The 16,741-nt window shown below is 43.8% G+C and overlaps 1 protein-coding gene across 22 annotated transcripts in view; it reads left to right on the top strand.

Annotated features, from left to right (window-relative positions):
• Lpp (LIM domain containing preferred translocation partner in lipoma) overlaps positions 1-15,313 on the top strand; it is a 617,771-nt gene extending 602,458 nt beyond the window's left edge. For all 22 annotated transcript variants that reach the window (XM_050160008.1, XM_050160000.1, XM_050159989.1 and 19 more), the window contains one exon: positions 1,516-15,313. In XM_050160008.1, coding sequence (XP_050015965.1) covers positions 1,516-1,644 — 129 coding nt within the window. In that variant the 3' untranslated portion in view covers positions 1,645-15,313. The remainder of the gene's footprint in view (positions 1-1,515) is intronic.
• Positions 15,314-16,741: the final 1,428 nt, after the last annotated feature.

Below are 16,741 nucleotides of genomic sequence, written 5' to 3'. Positions count from 1 at the left end.
GAAGAAATACTATAACTAATGTGAGATCTAAGACCAGGGAGGAAACGAGAACATTAGTGTTCAGCTGTCATCTTTCCAGTGCCCCTGTGATGAGGCCACTGAATATAGAGATCTTTTAGAGGACATTTGATAGTGGATACCGAAGCTCCAAGAGCCCCCCTCCCAACACACACACACATAGACACACACACAGAGAGACTTAAAACTGCCATCTATGAATGATGTCATTGTGAGTTGAAATCATTCTTTTGTTTAGTTCCATTACTCAGTTCCTGCAGACATCTCACAGTCCAATACATCACTGGTTCTTTTTGGCAAAGCCAAACTTCCTGTGGATCACAACTGTGTCTGCTACGGTCCTTTGGGTCAGCCCTGTTTATACCAGGAGTTTATTCTTTGTCAGCTGTAGTCATGGCTTCATTCATCTCCTCGCTCCTCTTGGAGAGCAGAGCCAGCAGCTTTGCAGCAGTCGTGGCCTGTGACGACAACTTCTAAAGTGAACTGGGCACATAGTGCTAAGTAGGACTCTGTTGATTTTCCAAGCAAACCCACGTTGCTTCTAAAGGCCAGGACTGCCATCCAGTGCTACCTGATGCTTTACAGAGTGGACCTTCCCCGGTAGCAACACTAGCGCGATCCTTTGAACATAGGCGACCCTGCGTTTGGTACAAAGTATGTTCATATCCCTTCTCAACTTTGGCTGTCCCAAAAGCTTGATAAGGCACAAATTGCCTTAATTATTTTCGCAATGGCGTTCAGTCTTGTGTGTAGCCTGTACAGACAGTGACAAACGTAACAGTGGCACCCGGGGAGCTTGTCTCCGGTTATGTGATCTGTCCCTCTCCACTGTGCTAGCCCTTTTGGAAAGTATGACGAAGTCTTAGTCCTCCCAGCCCTCGCATTTTTGTGCCCTTGCTACAATTGAGTAAACAATGCAAAAGTCATTGGTAGCCTTGCTACATGACAGAAATCACCTTTCTTTGATTTAAGTAGCAATAATAAACTCCCATTCTTGCCCCTGTTCATTCTTTTGATGAAGGGTAGTGTGCACTAGGGACCATGCTTTTCCTTGCTGTTGTTAAGGAGAGCATATTAACCCCTGGGAGCCGAGAGCTAGAGACTCTTGCCTCCTTGTACTATGTTTTTGTATTCAGTGACTAGAAAAGTCATTTTACACTATTTGAATTTGCTTATTTTGTTTGGACATTGAGTCTCTATAGTCCTTGCTGGCCTAAAACTTGCTATGTAGACCAGGCTGGCCTCAACCTCACAGAGGGCCCTGTGCCTCTACTTCCTGCATGCTGAGATCAGAGGCATGCACCAACACTCCTGGCTTTCATTTGCCCTTATGTGATTAACCTCTAAATCAGTGTCCTTCACGATCTGCTATGTCACGTACTAAGGGTGCAGGACAGCGGGCACAAGATGGAAGCCTTGTCAAGATGGCTCAGGAAGCTGGACTTGTGCCCGTGCCTCACAGTTTCACTCCCATCCCTTCTGCCTCCGTTTCTCTAGGATTGTGGTGGTCTTCTGTCTGAAGGAGACAACCAAGGCTGCTACCCTTTGGATGGACACATCCTCTGCAAGACCTGCAACTCCGCCCGCATCAGGGTATTGACCGCCAAGGCAAGCACTGACCTGTAGAGTCGGTTGCCCGCTTCGCCGCCAAGCGTGCGGCACCGAGAACGAAACACAAGACAAAGAGAAGAGAAGAAATAGAAAAATAGAGGCAAAGCTCTCAACCCCTGGGATGGTCTCTGTTCTTCATCTGCTGTTAACCTTTTCTTTAGAAGCACATACAGGATGAGATTTGTTTAAGTTCCTACCAAATACACATTTCACATTTAATCATGCAAGGCCTTGATGAGCCTTTGTTGTAAGGACCTCCACATTTTTGCACAGATTAGGCTCCGTCCCATTCACTTCTGCATTCCTGTAACTTTTAATCCCCGTGTTTGTCTCACTTTCCATGTGGCTGAATAGGTTTTTAGTGTGGTATTTGCTGTCACATGATGTATCCTGGGTGGATATGCCAGCCTGCAGGTGCCTTTAGCTTGACGTCTCCTGCTGTCCCCTTTCCCTCTGGCCATGGCCACGGAAATCAAGCCGTTCTGTTGCCAAGAGTTGGAAAGGTGGATTTCCCCATGGCACTGTACCACTCGTGTCTCCTGGTAAAAATAAATGTGGGGGGAGTGCACATTCTTCTGCTAGGCTATAAAGAATGTACTTGAAAAAAATACATAAATTTACAGGAGCCCAAATTTACTTTGCCATTATCCAAATTCAAGATGTGCAGTGCCCAGTGGTCGATGCTCATTTGAAGGCATTTTTTAGCCGATATCTAAAATGTGATAGAACCACCATTCACTACTGAGTTAAAGAGACCACATGGGAAATGCTAGCCAAAGGACCGCTTGAAAGCAATTTCAAAGCGTTTGAAAAGCCCAGTTTATTTTCAACAATTCTACCTTGAGCTTTTCGTCTCCATGCTATCTGGACATAAGACAGACAGACAGACTTGCTTTTGGTACATTTCCAATTCTGTCTGACACTTCATCTTACAAGGACTGTGAATTTTCCCCTACCACACACGCATGGTTACTACAATTAACATTTATCTACAGAGAGATATGTATTAAGAGGAATCAAATTCTTCTCTTTCTTTCATTTTTATAATAACCCAAATCTATTTTTTTTTGAAAACTGCAAATTTGGACCCATAAAACGAAGTTACATAACCATGTTTCCTCTTCTTTGAAAAGAGAAGGAAAAGCTGGGCAAAGATTGCGAAACCAGAGTTTTATTATTCTGACAATCCTTCTGTAGCTCAAGTACATATTGCAGGAGACATTTTCCTATCTTCAGCGTGACATTTACACCACACTTTCAAAGACAATCCCTGAAAACAAAATTGTCTTCCTGAGCTAAAAATATGCAGAATGCCTGACTAGAGTCTTTATGCGAACTCTTATTAGCCAGCGAAACGCTTGCTTGCCAACTGGAGCCAGTTTGCTCGGTGGAGAGGAGACACTTCGCTTAGCAATAGCAGCTGGCCATTTTGTGAACTCACGGTTCTCTATCTTGGGACGAGATTTCCCAATCCTTTCTTTAAATCTTCTACAAATATATACTTTAAATTATGGAATACTTTAAATATACAGAAGGGTATAAATAATAATATAATGAATCCCTCTGTAGCTAACACCCAGTCCTAGACATAGAGAAATATAGCCGCCTTAAATCCCAATATACCTTTATATTTCTTTATGCGGTCGGTGCTGGGAGTTGAGCTGGGGCCTCAAGTGTTGGCAAGCACCATCCCACTCCTGCATCCCCGGCCCTTCTGTGTCTTTTTATTTTTTTTTAAATCTTTATGACATGATGATCTTCTAGTCTGACAGTTTTAATTTTAACATTTAGAGCCAAAAAATTTTTAATTGCTTGTGCATGTTTCAAATTGCAAACCCATGCATGCCTCAGGAATTCTTTATAAAGTTGATTTTACTTGAATAGAAGTCATCAGAAAAGTGATTAAAAGAAACCCTTAAGCTTTTGTCACTCAGCTTGTCTGGGTCAATGTGGGGCTTCTTTAACTTTCTTCGCTAAGCAGTTTGCATGCTAGAACCCCTAAAGCTGGATTTCAGGGGGTACCCTCTACTGCCTGCTCTTACCTGCTTCTCTTCTCTGGAGATGCACGGAGGGCAGCTTGTGGATTTCAGGATATGGTGGGTGGTGGCTCTATCCCTGAATCCCTGTGTTCCAATTCAGAGGCTCAGCTGTGCCATTGACCTTGGAGAACTCTGACTGTCGGACAGTCAAGGTGGCAATACAGTCCGCTTGAACTGACCAAAATCTTCAACGTGAAATTCAGGAAACTGTCTTGATGCCAAAAGTAGGGTCTAGTTTAACGAGGGCAGAAATTATGTCTAGAAATGCAGTAATATTGCTATAAGTTTAGACACCAGAGGAAGAATTTATGTACTATTTATACTATAGAGCAATAACATCATGTGTGTATTACATTTAACTACTTCCCGAACCAGATGCTTGCATGCAAGAGTTGCAGGGATTGCCACCACCGTTTCTCCCCTGAGGTCTGAGGACGCAGCTCTGCATGCTTACAGCCATCCCCGTGCCTTCTCACCATGTAACCTCAGAGTAGCTTTACCAAAGAGTTTTAAAGTGAATTTCTTTTTAATATAGACATATACTTTTATAATAACAAACGTGCACATACACATATACAGAAATATTTAGAATTAGATATTTTTCTTTCACAAGGTCTAACATTGTAAAGGATCCTACAACTTCATTCTTCAATTTCTTTAATATATGATTTTGCCTTGCTTTCATATTTTCTTTACTCTGCATTTGATTTCAGCAATACCAAGTCATTCTACTCGTTACTCTGTTAGCTACGTAAAGTTTTGCCTACTGTAGAGATATAAAGATCGTATTACTTTAATGATTATACACACTGTCTTTTGATATATTGCCTTACTATGATTTAAATACATAAATAGAAAAAATATGTCTGTAACTGAAAACTTGTAAAATGCTATCTGAATTGTTTAAATATCGAGAGCACAAACACTTGGTTCTTCTTTATAAAGTGTGATACGTAGGACAGGGGGAAAAAAGACCCACTGTCATGGGCTCTGCAGAGAACATTTCAAAATAAGATTCTATTTCTAGAGTGGTGGGGATGGCTCTCTAAGCCTTGCATGAAACAGACAAGTGCTCTCCCATAGCTAAGCTCCCCATCCAGAACAAGATTTTGCAACTGTTTGGAATCCCATCTCAGACTGGCTCAATATGGAGCTGGGCAAACAAAATCGGTCTTTAAAAGTCATAAATAAGTCACCACAAGTCCTAACTCAAGGCCTCCACGTTAATGAAATATTGCCATTTCTGCAGCTCAAAGATGTGGGTTTTTTTCCCCCTGTCACCAGCACATTGTTGTCCCTGTTGGAATGACTTCTCTGATCAAAATGACAACATGGGTTATATGCTGATTAATGAAATGAACTTAAAAACACTAATTGTTTTCTATGGGAAAATCTGCAGATATGTCTATGGTGGGCTGTTAAAAACATACGGGCCTTAATGACGATGAACAGCTATTTTGTATTTGGGTCCAGGGGAGGGGGAACACACTTTGTATGTGGCTGCAATAGAACGTTGGTTCACCAGAGACAGGCCTCCGCCAACATAACTGTCAACCATCTTCCTACTTACTACAAATCCTATTAATGTGAACCAGTCGGGAAGAACAGTGTTATTTCTATTTGATACAGTTTGGGCTTCTCCTGTCAGCTCTGTGTCGGTTGCCCCCTGATCTTTCCATTATCAAGTTTTGAAGGGTGTTGGGCAAATTATGGCAGCTGCTAAGGAGATCAGGGAAACACTGATGCCACCTCCCAGCCTCTCACCATCCCTCTTGGCTTGGAAAGGCATATTTTTTTATATATACATGTCTAGAAATATTGCCATTCTACCTTAGTATTTCACATTTGTAGTTTAAACAAGTGATTGTCCATCTGTTGCCTCGAGCTACAGTACATGTGTGTTATGAATGAAATATGACAGCATGTTCCATACCCCTGCTTCAGCCATCTGTAGACAACCAGCAACCGAAAAAGATACCTCTGCAAAATGTGCCTTGAGTCCTGTCCTGGGATGGCTCTTCGGGTGCACTTTCGTGAGAGACAATCAGAAGCCACCCATAAGTGTGCCTTATTCTTAAATAATCTGTTTACACTACTATGACCGTTGCTCAGTATAGAAATACTAAATCCCAGAGATTGACGATATCACATACAGACACGAGGCGGGGGTGAAAGGAGAGAGAGAACTGGAGCAGTTCCGTCTTAGTGTACTGTCTTCCATTTGGAGGGACCTCAAGGGTGTCTGTGAGAGCATGCTCCCTGCCAAGGGGCTATGTTGGGCGTCCTAAGTGCTTGTGATTGGATCTTCCTCTTGTTTTGCTAGGATAATAATACCCATTCACCACACACACCTTTAAATTGGATTGTTTGTTTGAATTAATAAGGAGCAGTCTTGATTATTGAGCAAGTTATAATTGTGGGACAACCATGAATATTTCCAGACAAGTGATTTAGTTGACTGATATTGGAATGGACGTGCTTGTGGTGCGGTAGGTTTAGTTAGCATAGCTGTATATGTCAGATCTTTTACAATCAACCTGGCCAAAGCTACTGTGATTAATGCAATTGTTTAGGCCTTGCTTTCTCCTCTTCTATCCTTTCTTACCTCCCTCCCTCCACTTATTCCTTCTTTCCATTGTACCTACTATTGCTGCCCTATTTGGCCCGTCTCGTTAGTTAGGATACTATAACATTACAATTGCATTAAAGGAGAAAGGCTACCAGAACATATGCTTACCATCCAGACAAAACTTGTTTTACGGGTGCCTACTCTTTCAGTTGCGTCTGTTCCTAGAGGGAGCTGCCGTCTTTCCACTGTAATTTAATCAGTCCTTATCGAGGACTTTGGTAGTAGAGTCCTTTAAAACCGACCCAGTGTTTTCACTCATTTGTATGCAAAGAGATCTTTCTAAAGCTAGACCGGGATTTCTTTTTAAAACAAGCACATTTTGACCACGAAATACTTGTATTTTTAGTGGTAGAACATCATGTTGTCCCTTTGAAATGAACTTGATAATTTTCCTTGTGGCAAGGGGAAGCTACTAACTTTGAACATTGCAGCGCTTAGCCCATGGTCCATATTAAATAATAATAATTGACTCTATTTGCAAGGGATAGTTTAACACTAGGATTTTCCTTAGAATGTAGATTGTTTTGCAGGCATATTTCCCCTTAGCACAGAGGAGAAAGATACTAATTTACTTTTCTGTTCTAATTTTTCCTTCCTTATGCAAAAATTTGAGACAATATTTTAGTTAGCCACCATGCAGATGACTAATTGTGGAGAGCTATGTAAAAGACACACTTTTATCCACGTGATTGAAAGAAAATGCTCCAATCTTTGCTCTTTGCTTCTTCTGATTGTTGTTTCTTTTATAGCAGTATCTAAGCAGAATGGTAAGTATCTCTGCTGCTAGCATTTGTTAAAAATTAACATGCTACGAATATTAAAATTCTTTTATAATATTTAGAGTGAATGGCTAAGTTAAGTTTTCCAAGATGCCCATCCACTTAGAGGCAAGCTAAAACTTCCTTTATCAAACTCTGATAGCCATCTTCTGTGCTCCAGTTGAATATTGTTTAAATGGCCACAAATGCACTCTATGAACTTATCTTTGAACAGAACTTCTAAATTCAGTTCTCAATCCGAGAAGCAGAATGTTCTGCCAAGAATACAGATGTCATCATGTCACCCCGTGCTCTACACGAACGCTGGGGGTGGGGGGGGGTCTTATGGAACACAGACACTCGGATGCTGTGCCTGGGTGAGCAGTGTCAGCATCCTTATAAAGATCTGCATCCTCTTGCTTTCATGCCCGAGACCATAACATTTATTCCTGGGTACGGCCAGTGTGGAATACTACTCAGAGCAACCCAGCCTAGTTGGAAAACCACATAAAATCATTGTAGATTCCAGACTTTTCCCCTCCTCTCTGTGGTTTGACTCACCGAGTCCTTCAGCTTCTCATTGATTGGCAGGGACAGTGCCTGTCACCCTCCTGCCACCAGTGTCCACATTACCCCCAATGTTTCCTAATTCTGTTTCCAGCCATTCTGTGACTCAGCCATGGCTGTCCGTCGGGGTGGGAGAAAGCACTTTTCTTGGGGTGTAAAGGAAAAGGAATAGGAATCCTTCAAAGGTAAACAATGACCTCCCTGGAAAGGAAGTCCCCTGTAATGGTGGGGCCAAGTGTACAAAACAGACCTCTTATTTTCTGTGCTGGTTGGTTTGTTTGTTTAGCTTGTCTCACTGTTGCTTTTGATGCTGACAGAATCAGAGTCATTGAGAAGACAGGAAGTGAGCTAAGGGAGATTCCATCCGTAAGAGTCCTGCTGTCTGGCAAGACATAAAGTGTCTCGTGTCCTTTTCCTTTATGCCTGTCTTCTCAAGGATCTCACTTGTCTGTGTTTCCATGAAGGATAGAGAAAAAGCTTCTTGACACTTGGTAAGGTCTGCATCAATTCTAGTCTTTGATTTTGAAACTCTTCCATTTATTTCTAACATCTGTGTCTCAAGCAAGCAGCTTCCCTTTGTGATCAATTTATCCTGTTTTTCCTCTTAATGTCCTTATTCCTTAACTGATCTTGGTTTAATGATCACTGTTTACTAACTCTGAGAGTCAGGCTGACTGCAATAAGATCAAATGATGTCAGTCTATATTTCTTCCTAGAAAGGCGTGTGGCCTGGGAAAGACTAGTTCCTCACAGTGGCCTCTGTGGGAGTTCGGGGACGACATGTGAGGACACCCTAGGCTGACCTACTGGCTTCATTGGGAAGTTGGAGGAAGAGTCCTTAAGACGCAGCCGGACAGCATAGGCTTCTTCCTGCATAGATGCATTGGCTATGATGCATGGATTCTGGAGTCTTAATCACAGCAGGAGAAGCTTTTATATCTTCAGGCTCAGTGAAGGAGGAAAGGCATCAAAGAAAACACAACTGCTAATCCCCTCCAATCAGCATTATAGTTGGAGGAGGGGGATGGTTGGCAAGATACACCCAGCCCATACGGCAGGGATAGGAAACAGCTTCCTGTGGTCTTTGTTGCAACAAGCACACTCTTACTCTTATTGAAGCACGCTACATCCTCAGCTCTTGCCGTGTGCCTGTCTTTTGAGCCCTCCAAAAGGAACAAGTAGGCCTTGTCTACTTTTCTTTTGGGAACACAATTAGGGCTCCCAGCCATCTGTTGCACTTGGCGTTCCCATTCTATCATGGACTCCATGCTGCACAGTGAGGTTTGCTTAAGTAGTGCCTGTGTCAAGGAACCCATCACCCGGGGAGGAAGTCCCTTTGTACCAGCTGTCCTTGTCATTAAAAGAGAACCAGTCTCAGGGCTTATGTTTCCTTGGTCCATAAAACAAACCTACAAAACATAATAAAATGCCGGCTTTCCCCTCGTTTTTACCTCCACTGTATTTGTTTTGTTTTTCAGTCATGTATTATTTTTAAAAACAACTTCCGTTTTTAGCTGAGGAGTAGAAATGCTTTACACAGTCACAAAACCAGCCGAAATGATTTCTGACAATCACAGGTTAGATGTTGTGTGAGTTCCGTCAGCTGTCTTTTCTATTCAGGAAACACCGCTGTTCTGACAGCGGTCAGGTAGCTTCGTGTCCTCCCTTCGTAACTGTCCGTGAACAGTTTGCTCCATTTATCTGACCCATTGATAATGACCTTAAAAAGGAAGGGAAACCTCACTGTGTAACCTCCCGCTCGCAGAAAGAAAACATCTAAAGGAAAATGTGGTGGTACTGATGAAAACTCACCACTTCTGATCAGTTCTTCAGCACAGAAGCCCACCATCCCTAAGGATAGGAATGTCTGGTTCTGCTTTTTATGTAAAAACATATAAATTCTCTCGCCGTTGCCCTGGGTTACAGTTTAGCTAGCAATCATTAGTCTTAGGAAGGGCAGGCTTGTGTCTCCTCTACATCTGAATCTGAGAGCCCTGTAGCAAGAGCCTGCTATCCGCCCCTGGGTAGGTAGCACCTATGGGTGAATTTCTGAGCTGTAAAATAATGAAATTCCTGAGAGAGCTTACAAACTGCGTTCACACGTAGAACAGCCCTGGGAAGATGGTTATTAATAGCCTTGTCCTAGAAGAGAAAGCTGAGGTTCAGAATCATTAAGTGTCTTGCCAGAAGCAATAGAGCTGGTAAGGGTGAGATCTGGGCATTCACCCAGCCCTTGTTCCGCACATCTCACAGGTTACTGAAGGCCCTGTTGAAAAATAGCCACGGAAATTCACAGGGGCCATTTGGGTATCCGTGGCGGGTGCACATGTGTGTTACAGTGTTGCGCACCATGAAGAGCTTGCGCGTGTCTCTGTCATCTTGTGGGAAGCCCTGGGTCTTTGTGACCAGCACTGGGAGGGAGCCTGTGGGAGCAAATGGCTGTGCAGAAAGCACAGTGCAGCAAATTTCCCCAGAGGGCATTGGTTTCCATTAACCACAAAGCTCTCTGGGCCTGTCAGGTTCAGCATATCAACTGAGACCATGCCGTTTACGTACGGTGGTGTGCAGAGGTGACCTGAGTTTTAGGAAAGCCCTCCGTCCCGTGGGCTTGTACATCCCACAGAGGCAGAAGCTGCTATAAGTTAAAACACACACACACACACACACACACACACACACACTAGTCTCTCTGTTCACGTTTATGTAGAGCCTGCCAAGAGTATGCTGACAGAACAGGAATTTTTGATCCAATAAACCCATGGCCAAAAGGCCTTGAAATGCCTAAGCCAGTGCTATTGAGTGAATGGCCTTTCTGAAATTTAGCCTTCTTCATTTGATAGGCGGTACCTCTTAGGCTGTGGGATGTTTGTAATTAGTATACCCTCATCACAGGGAGCTTAGCACTATGTTTAACAACAGTCTTACTTGGAGGACCCCAGGTATCTTCTGCAAGTCGGCCCACATCACAGCTAACAACAACAACAACAAAAAATACCCTTTTGTGGCTGACTCACTGAGAAGCTGTTCATCCCATGTGCAGTCAGGGCTTTCTTTTTTCTGTCTTGTCTACCTTCTGGTTATGTGCTACAAGTGGAAACCCACCGATCAATTAAAATATCCTTTCTCCACAGGACATCTGCACTAAATCTAGAAAGCCTTTCAAACGCCCTAGTTTGTAAATTCGACATTTTCCTCCCAGAAGTCTCTGCTCCATCCAGCCGCTCATCTGCCTGTTCTCTGAGATTAGGAAGAGGCAAGTTAAGCAGCAGATAGCCTCTCTGCCTTTCCCAATCTTTCCACAGGGGAGATAGAGGGCACAGAGAGGACCAGAAGGTTGGCGTCATTGCCTGAGCACTCACAGCCCCAGGCGGGAAAGGTGCCTTAACTCTCTGAGAGCTTTGATGGATTTTATGGCCAGTAGATTGGGAAGGATTTCCTCTGGCACAGATGGGGAGCCCACCCAAACTATAGGTTAATTAAACCTTTTGAGCTCTTCTCAGAATTCCCAGATGAGTTTCCGAGGAGAGACTTGCCCCTGTAGAGCTGACCCGTCTCATTAGACAAAGGGGCAGTAAAGGGGTGAAGGCATAAGGTTGTTCCTTCATGAAAATACTCCTGAGATACCTTCACGAATCAGCCACAAATCCTGATTTGCCTTCATATAATGTAAAGAAAGGGAAAAGGGAGGGATGAAATTTTCCCTTCTTCCACCCTATATAATATAGTTCCAAAGATGTAGAGAAAGCACAATTGTCTTTGAAACACACACACACACACACACACACACACACACACACACACACAGGTCTTCACCAAGAAAGCTGATTCTCAAAAAAAAAAAAATCTTATTTTAAACATTTCAACTCTTCAGGCCAGGGAATTAATAAATTCCTATAGACCTGACCCATTTCCATAGCTGCCAAAAAGGAAAACAGAAAGCTACTTAAATCTTGTGTGGATCTATTTATCTTTTAAAATATGTCAAAGCGATTTGACGCAGGAGTGGAAAGCGAGCTGTTTCTCTGCCTTGCTTGAGTCTCTCTGTTTCTGCCAGGGAAAGACTAAGGAACCAGAATTCTTGAGGCACTGTGTTGCCATTTCCCGTAACATCTGTTTCCCTCCGTATTGAGTTGTAGGAATTCATATCTGCTTTCGTAAACCCACATCCTCCATCACGAGGAGTAAATGTTAAACCTGAATATCTTTGCTTAGCAAACTATTTCATTCCGTTTCTCAGTCAGAAAATGTGAACTAGGCAGAGCTGGCTTGCACATCTACATCCTCTCTCGACCACCTTGTGCTTTCTTTCTTAGGGGAGCCTCGTATGAAAGAAAAACATCCTAGTTCCTCCTCATCCCTCTTTGCCTTTGGATAGCCATGATGCTCATTTAGTAATTAAAGGTTTGGAACTTGGCCAGGTTATGAGGTGTCTGCCTAACGTGTTTTGTTCCTTCGAACAGACTGGGAAGAAAGGGATTTTCATCATTTAAATACCAACCATGAGAATGGTCTCATTTTGCCTAGCAAATAGTAAATTTGACACTGATATTTGGGTGATATGTGCACTATAGTAATCTTTTGTGTTCTTGATTTCTAGAAGAGTGTCAAATACATCATCGGTGTATGGGATTACATCATCAAAAGTCCTAGTACCATAGACCTCATTCACTCAGTAGCAAACTGAATTAGCCTGGACCCTCCTTTTACCTCAAGCAGAGAGTCTGAACTGAGATGGGTCCCAGAGGAGATGTAGGCTCCAGAAACTTAGCATAAGTGTTTTTCAGTAATGTAGTAGCGAAATCCTCTCAGTGACTAGCCTTTGCTTCCCACTGTGTCACTGGGGACACCTGATAAGCAAATTATCCAAGATCTCTCTCCTCACTGATGAAAGGTAGAATAGTTCCCTCTGAGGATCAAAATTGTGTCTTTCACTCTTTGTTCTTTTCTGTATGTTTGTTCTTTTGTTGTTGCTGTTGTTGTTTTTATTTAGAGACAGAATTTCTCTATAGCCTTGGAGCCTGTCTTAGAACTTGTTCTGTAGACCAGGCTGGCCTTTGAACTCACAGAGATCTGCCTATCTCTGCCTCCCAAGTGCTGGGCTTAAAGGCTTGAGCCACTGTCACCTGGCCATGTTGTGCACTCTCTTTCCGGAAACACTTCAAGGAGGAAAATAGAGTTAAACATGGCACGTTGACTGTCTGCTTCTTGAGTATGAATAAGATTGCCTCGTGAAATCATGTGCCTTTCACAAAACCTTACACTTAGAAGCCAAGTTTGTACCGCTGCAGGGAACTCCGAGCTCTGGGTCCGCACATAGCCTGGTTTGGTTTGGTGCTGTCTGAATCTACGCCTTTATCATCCCTAACAGATTCAGGGCTTTTCTTCCTCTACTGCTAAAATGGGGATGTGTGCAGTTATGAACTGAACTCTCTAAGTACTAAGCCCGTGCCACCAAGTAGTTGTGGCACAAAGGCAGAGCCCGCGGATGGTAATTTTGCCTGAGCTGCACACACAGGCTCTTCTCTCACGGCATTGTCGCGGGCCTTTCTCCCTCTGTGCCATCACCTTTGAGAAAATGATCGCACCTTCTCAGAGCCTGCCTTTCTAACAGCTACAGTGGAGTTGGCAAGACTTCCCTAGCTCTGAATATAGCCATTTGCCGACTCCGGCCTCTGTGAGACTGATTCAAATCTGTGATCTTCTGTTCAGCACACACATCAGCAAAGTGAGAATATGGGTGCTAAATATAGGCTCTATTAACTTTACTTTTAGATGTACTGCCTTCAAAAAGTGCCTATTCTGAGAAACATAAACGTTATTCCTACATATGTATGTACACACGGTACCCGAAGTCACGCTGTTCAGCCTTCGGAAACACCATCCGAAGGAGTAGGTGCTGAGCTAGGGGAGGAATTGGCTCATTTCCAACCTCCGCCACCGTGGCTACCATGAAAGGGACCGAAACAGAGTCCCTGGCACTTCCTACAGCCTCTTTGCGCTTACATGCCTGGAATCGTGGCAGACTGCTGAGGAACTTGTTCTCCGTGGAAATAATTTGCTCACAAACATTTAGTCAGGAGGAGAAATAGGCAATTAATATATGTCATGTGTGTGTTGATAAACTTAAGTATTGCTAAGTTTAGAGTGTCAGCAGGTTTCTCTTGGGCTAACAGAGAGAACTAAAGAAAAGTCTTGGCTATAGGGAATGTAGGCTCCGGAGGCCAAGTGTCCCTGCCAGATCCTTGAAGCATTTTCCCTCCAGCTCCTAAGAATACTAGCGCTTGTGCTATTTGAGGGCTTTTGTTCCTGGAGCTCCGTCAGCGACGGAGGAGCTCTAGGTGTTTGTGATGAGGCCGCAACATAGCCCGGAAGGGTGAGTTTCTGCCTAGTGGTGGCAACAGGAGAGGAGCCAGGTAAATATGCTGAGGTGGATAGAGAGACTGTATGATTGTAGAAGGGTTGAAGGGAGGACATGGTTCCAAAAAAGATTGTTCTCAATGTGTCGTCTGACTCAACCAGCTGGCAGATCACACTTGCCAAGTTGCTTCCTTTCCTTCTAAGTCACTTGGCTCCACATTCCTGCCGATACGCCTCTGAGGACAGGAAGATGTGTCCACTTAGCCTTTCTGAAACGACGCATAGTGACGTCCTCTTGGTCACAAAGCTACCAAGAAATGCCACCACTCCCACGCAGTTTCGCCAAGTGATAGTAAAGGTGACAAGCTGTGGAAGATACATTTGATACATAGTCATCAGCCACTCCGCTTTCCATATAGGAGCCCAGCAACCCAAACAGGAGCAGAGGGAGCAATGGGGCCCTGGGGGGGGGCAGCTCCAGGAGTATGGCCCTGCTGCTTTAATAGCCTCGTGATTGGAGCCAAGAGGATTTTGCAAAGAGAGTTGGGCAGTACTTCCCTCCAAAATATTTCTCCCATTGCCAATCCTTTTTTTTTTTCTGTTAATTTCAACACTAGTAGGTTTTCTGTTTTTTGACGTGATCAGATTTTAGTGCTAGAAAAGAATGCCAAAATGTCTGTGTGATGTCATCAAGTCTTTGAGATGCATAGGTTCTCTTTTTTGGACAAACTGAGACAGATCCAACGTGGCCTTGCTCTGGGTTTGAGTCCCTGTGACTCGTGACCACGAGAGATAGCTGTGTGTGAGAACTAAGTCCTGTTTAATGGTACAGGTCAAAGATAGGGGAGCAGAGCATTGAGCTTTCTTTGTGCCCTGTGTGCCCGCTGGGAGCAGGCCCTTGCTCCTAGCTGATCGCAGCCACAGCCCCAGCAGCAGCAGCTGGGAGCCGCAGCCACATTTCCAACAGGGGAAGCCACACAAAAGCGTACAGCATAGGATGTTTTTCATTCTTGTGATGCTGACAGCACCACAGTATTTCCACAGGGTAATCAAACTGCATGGGTGCCCTGCCTCATCAACCACCCCTGACATCCCCACAGCAGCACACGTAGTTCCTAACGAAAGGGAGAAGTTGTGTTATCAGACTGTGATTTGGGCAATTGCTTTTGTATTTACACATTGTTCAATTATATTAAATCATGTTTTTATTTACATTCTATAAGTTTTGATCATGTCTTCCCAGTGCTCTATGAGAATAAATACAAAAATCACATTTTTTTCTTTCTGTAAAAGAACTACTTTATATTTAGATATGCAATAAACTTCTCATTCCACTTCCTTGCCTATGTGTGGAATTCTTTGGGGGTCAGATCTTTGTCTCCTTTTCTCATAAGCCCAGGTACGATGATTCTTTTATTTTCCACCGGTTGCTCTCCATATGGTGAAGGCGTAAGTCACGAACAAGGCCACACCAGTTGGAGTTATGATTAATAGGGTGTTATTTATTTAAAGGGGAAAACTTACAGATCACCGTCCCAGACAACAGCCATCTGCACAACCAGGAAGGGAGTCTAGTCTCCGGCGGAGCAGGAAGTGAAGAGAGTGAGCAGAGGAAATAGCCGCTTTTTTAAAGGGAGAGAGACCACGCCCCAATGGGCTGGTATCACAGCAGCTATTGGTTGGAGGGGCGGAAGGACCTCCTGCAACAATATGGTCCTCTGAGAATTGGAATGCTTCATGGGAGAGTGAGGATGCCACAAGAGCATGCAGCCCCCACCCCATCAACACAGGTGAGCTCAACTTCTGACGTCATGTTCTCAAACCACTTCAGCACCCTCGGGACTCTGCAGATAGTGTGTGTGTGTGAGGGGGCCCCTTTATACTGGTTCCAGTTTTGAGGTGGGATTGGTAGGGTCTCTGCCTTCATTCAACAACTCATGTTTCCTCCACGTGTACTCTGAATATTTCTCAAACAATCACAATCCACTCTTCGCTGGGTACCTTGAGGGATGCAGGTATAATATTGGGGCTGAATGGGTAAACGTGTACAAATCGCTATGAGAAAGGGATGGGAGAATCAGATACAAGGAAGAGTGACCACATTTTCAAACTTTGCCCCTACTCATGTTTGATGGTTCTGTGATTATTTTGTCCTCAGTTATATTCTAAGAATAAGAGAAAATTACCCAAGACCATCATTGAGGAAGTTCACTTTTTCATATAGCAGATGTACAGGAAAACCAAAACACCCAGTCTGCTAGGCCTCAAGTGTAAGTTAACTACAGCACCCCTGAATCCACACCCCCCCACCCCTGTCACCAAAGCCAGGGAGCGCAGCCCCTCCCCCTTCTCTCTGACACTCAGGCCTCAGTTGCTCTCTCCAGCATCTGGTTTGTATCTAAGGATGGTAAAACATCTGAGAACTGTGAGTGCCATCTCTCCCAGGCTCCCAGAGATGGCTGTTTATGAAGCTGCCATATAGAAGGCATGTCTTTTATGAATGGCAAGTAAATCACTGATTCTCGGGGAAATTTGGGATGTTGTAATCAGAAAGGGCACTGTGAGGTCACTTTGCATTCCACCGCTTCATTTTCTCAGTAACCCATACTCTTTGACAACCCCATTCTGTTCACTTTGTCCCACACACAGAACATGAAAGCTAGAAGGGTCCTAGGATAGCATTTACCATGGCCTGACAAGGAACACTAAGTCCCAGAGATATTAAAGCATTTCCCAAGGTCCAGAGTAATGGTAAGACAGGG

This window comes from Alexandromys fortis, unplaced genomic scaffold (genome assembly GCF_014885135.2).
Source record: "Alexandromys fortis isolate MF-2015 unplaced genomic scaffold, M_Fortis_MF-2015_v1.1 scaffold_100_3062768_6864082, whole genome shotgun sequence".
Taxonomy (NCBI): Eukaryota; Metazoa; Chordata; class Mammalia; order Rodentia; family Cricetidae; genus Alexandromys; species Alexandromys fortis.
The sequence above is the reverse complement of the archived record's forward strand: the minus strand, read 5'-3'. Positions and strand labels throughout refer to the sequence as shown.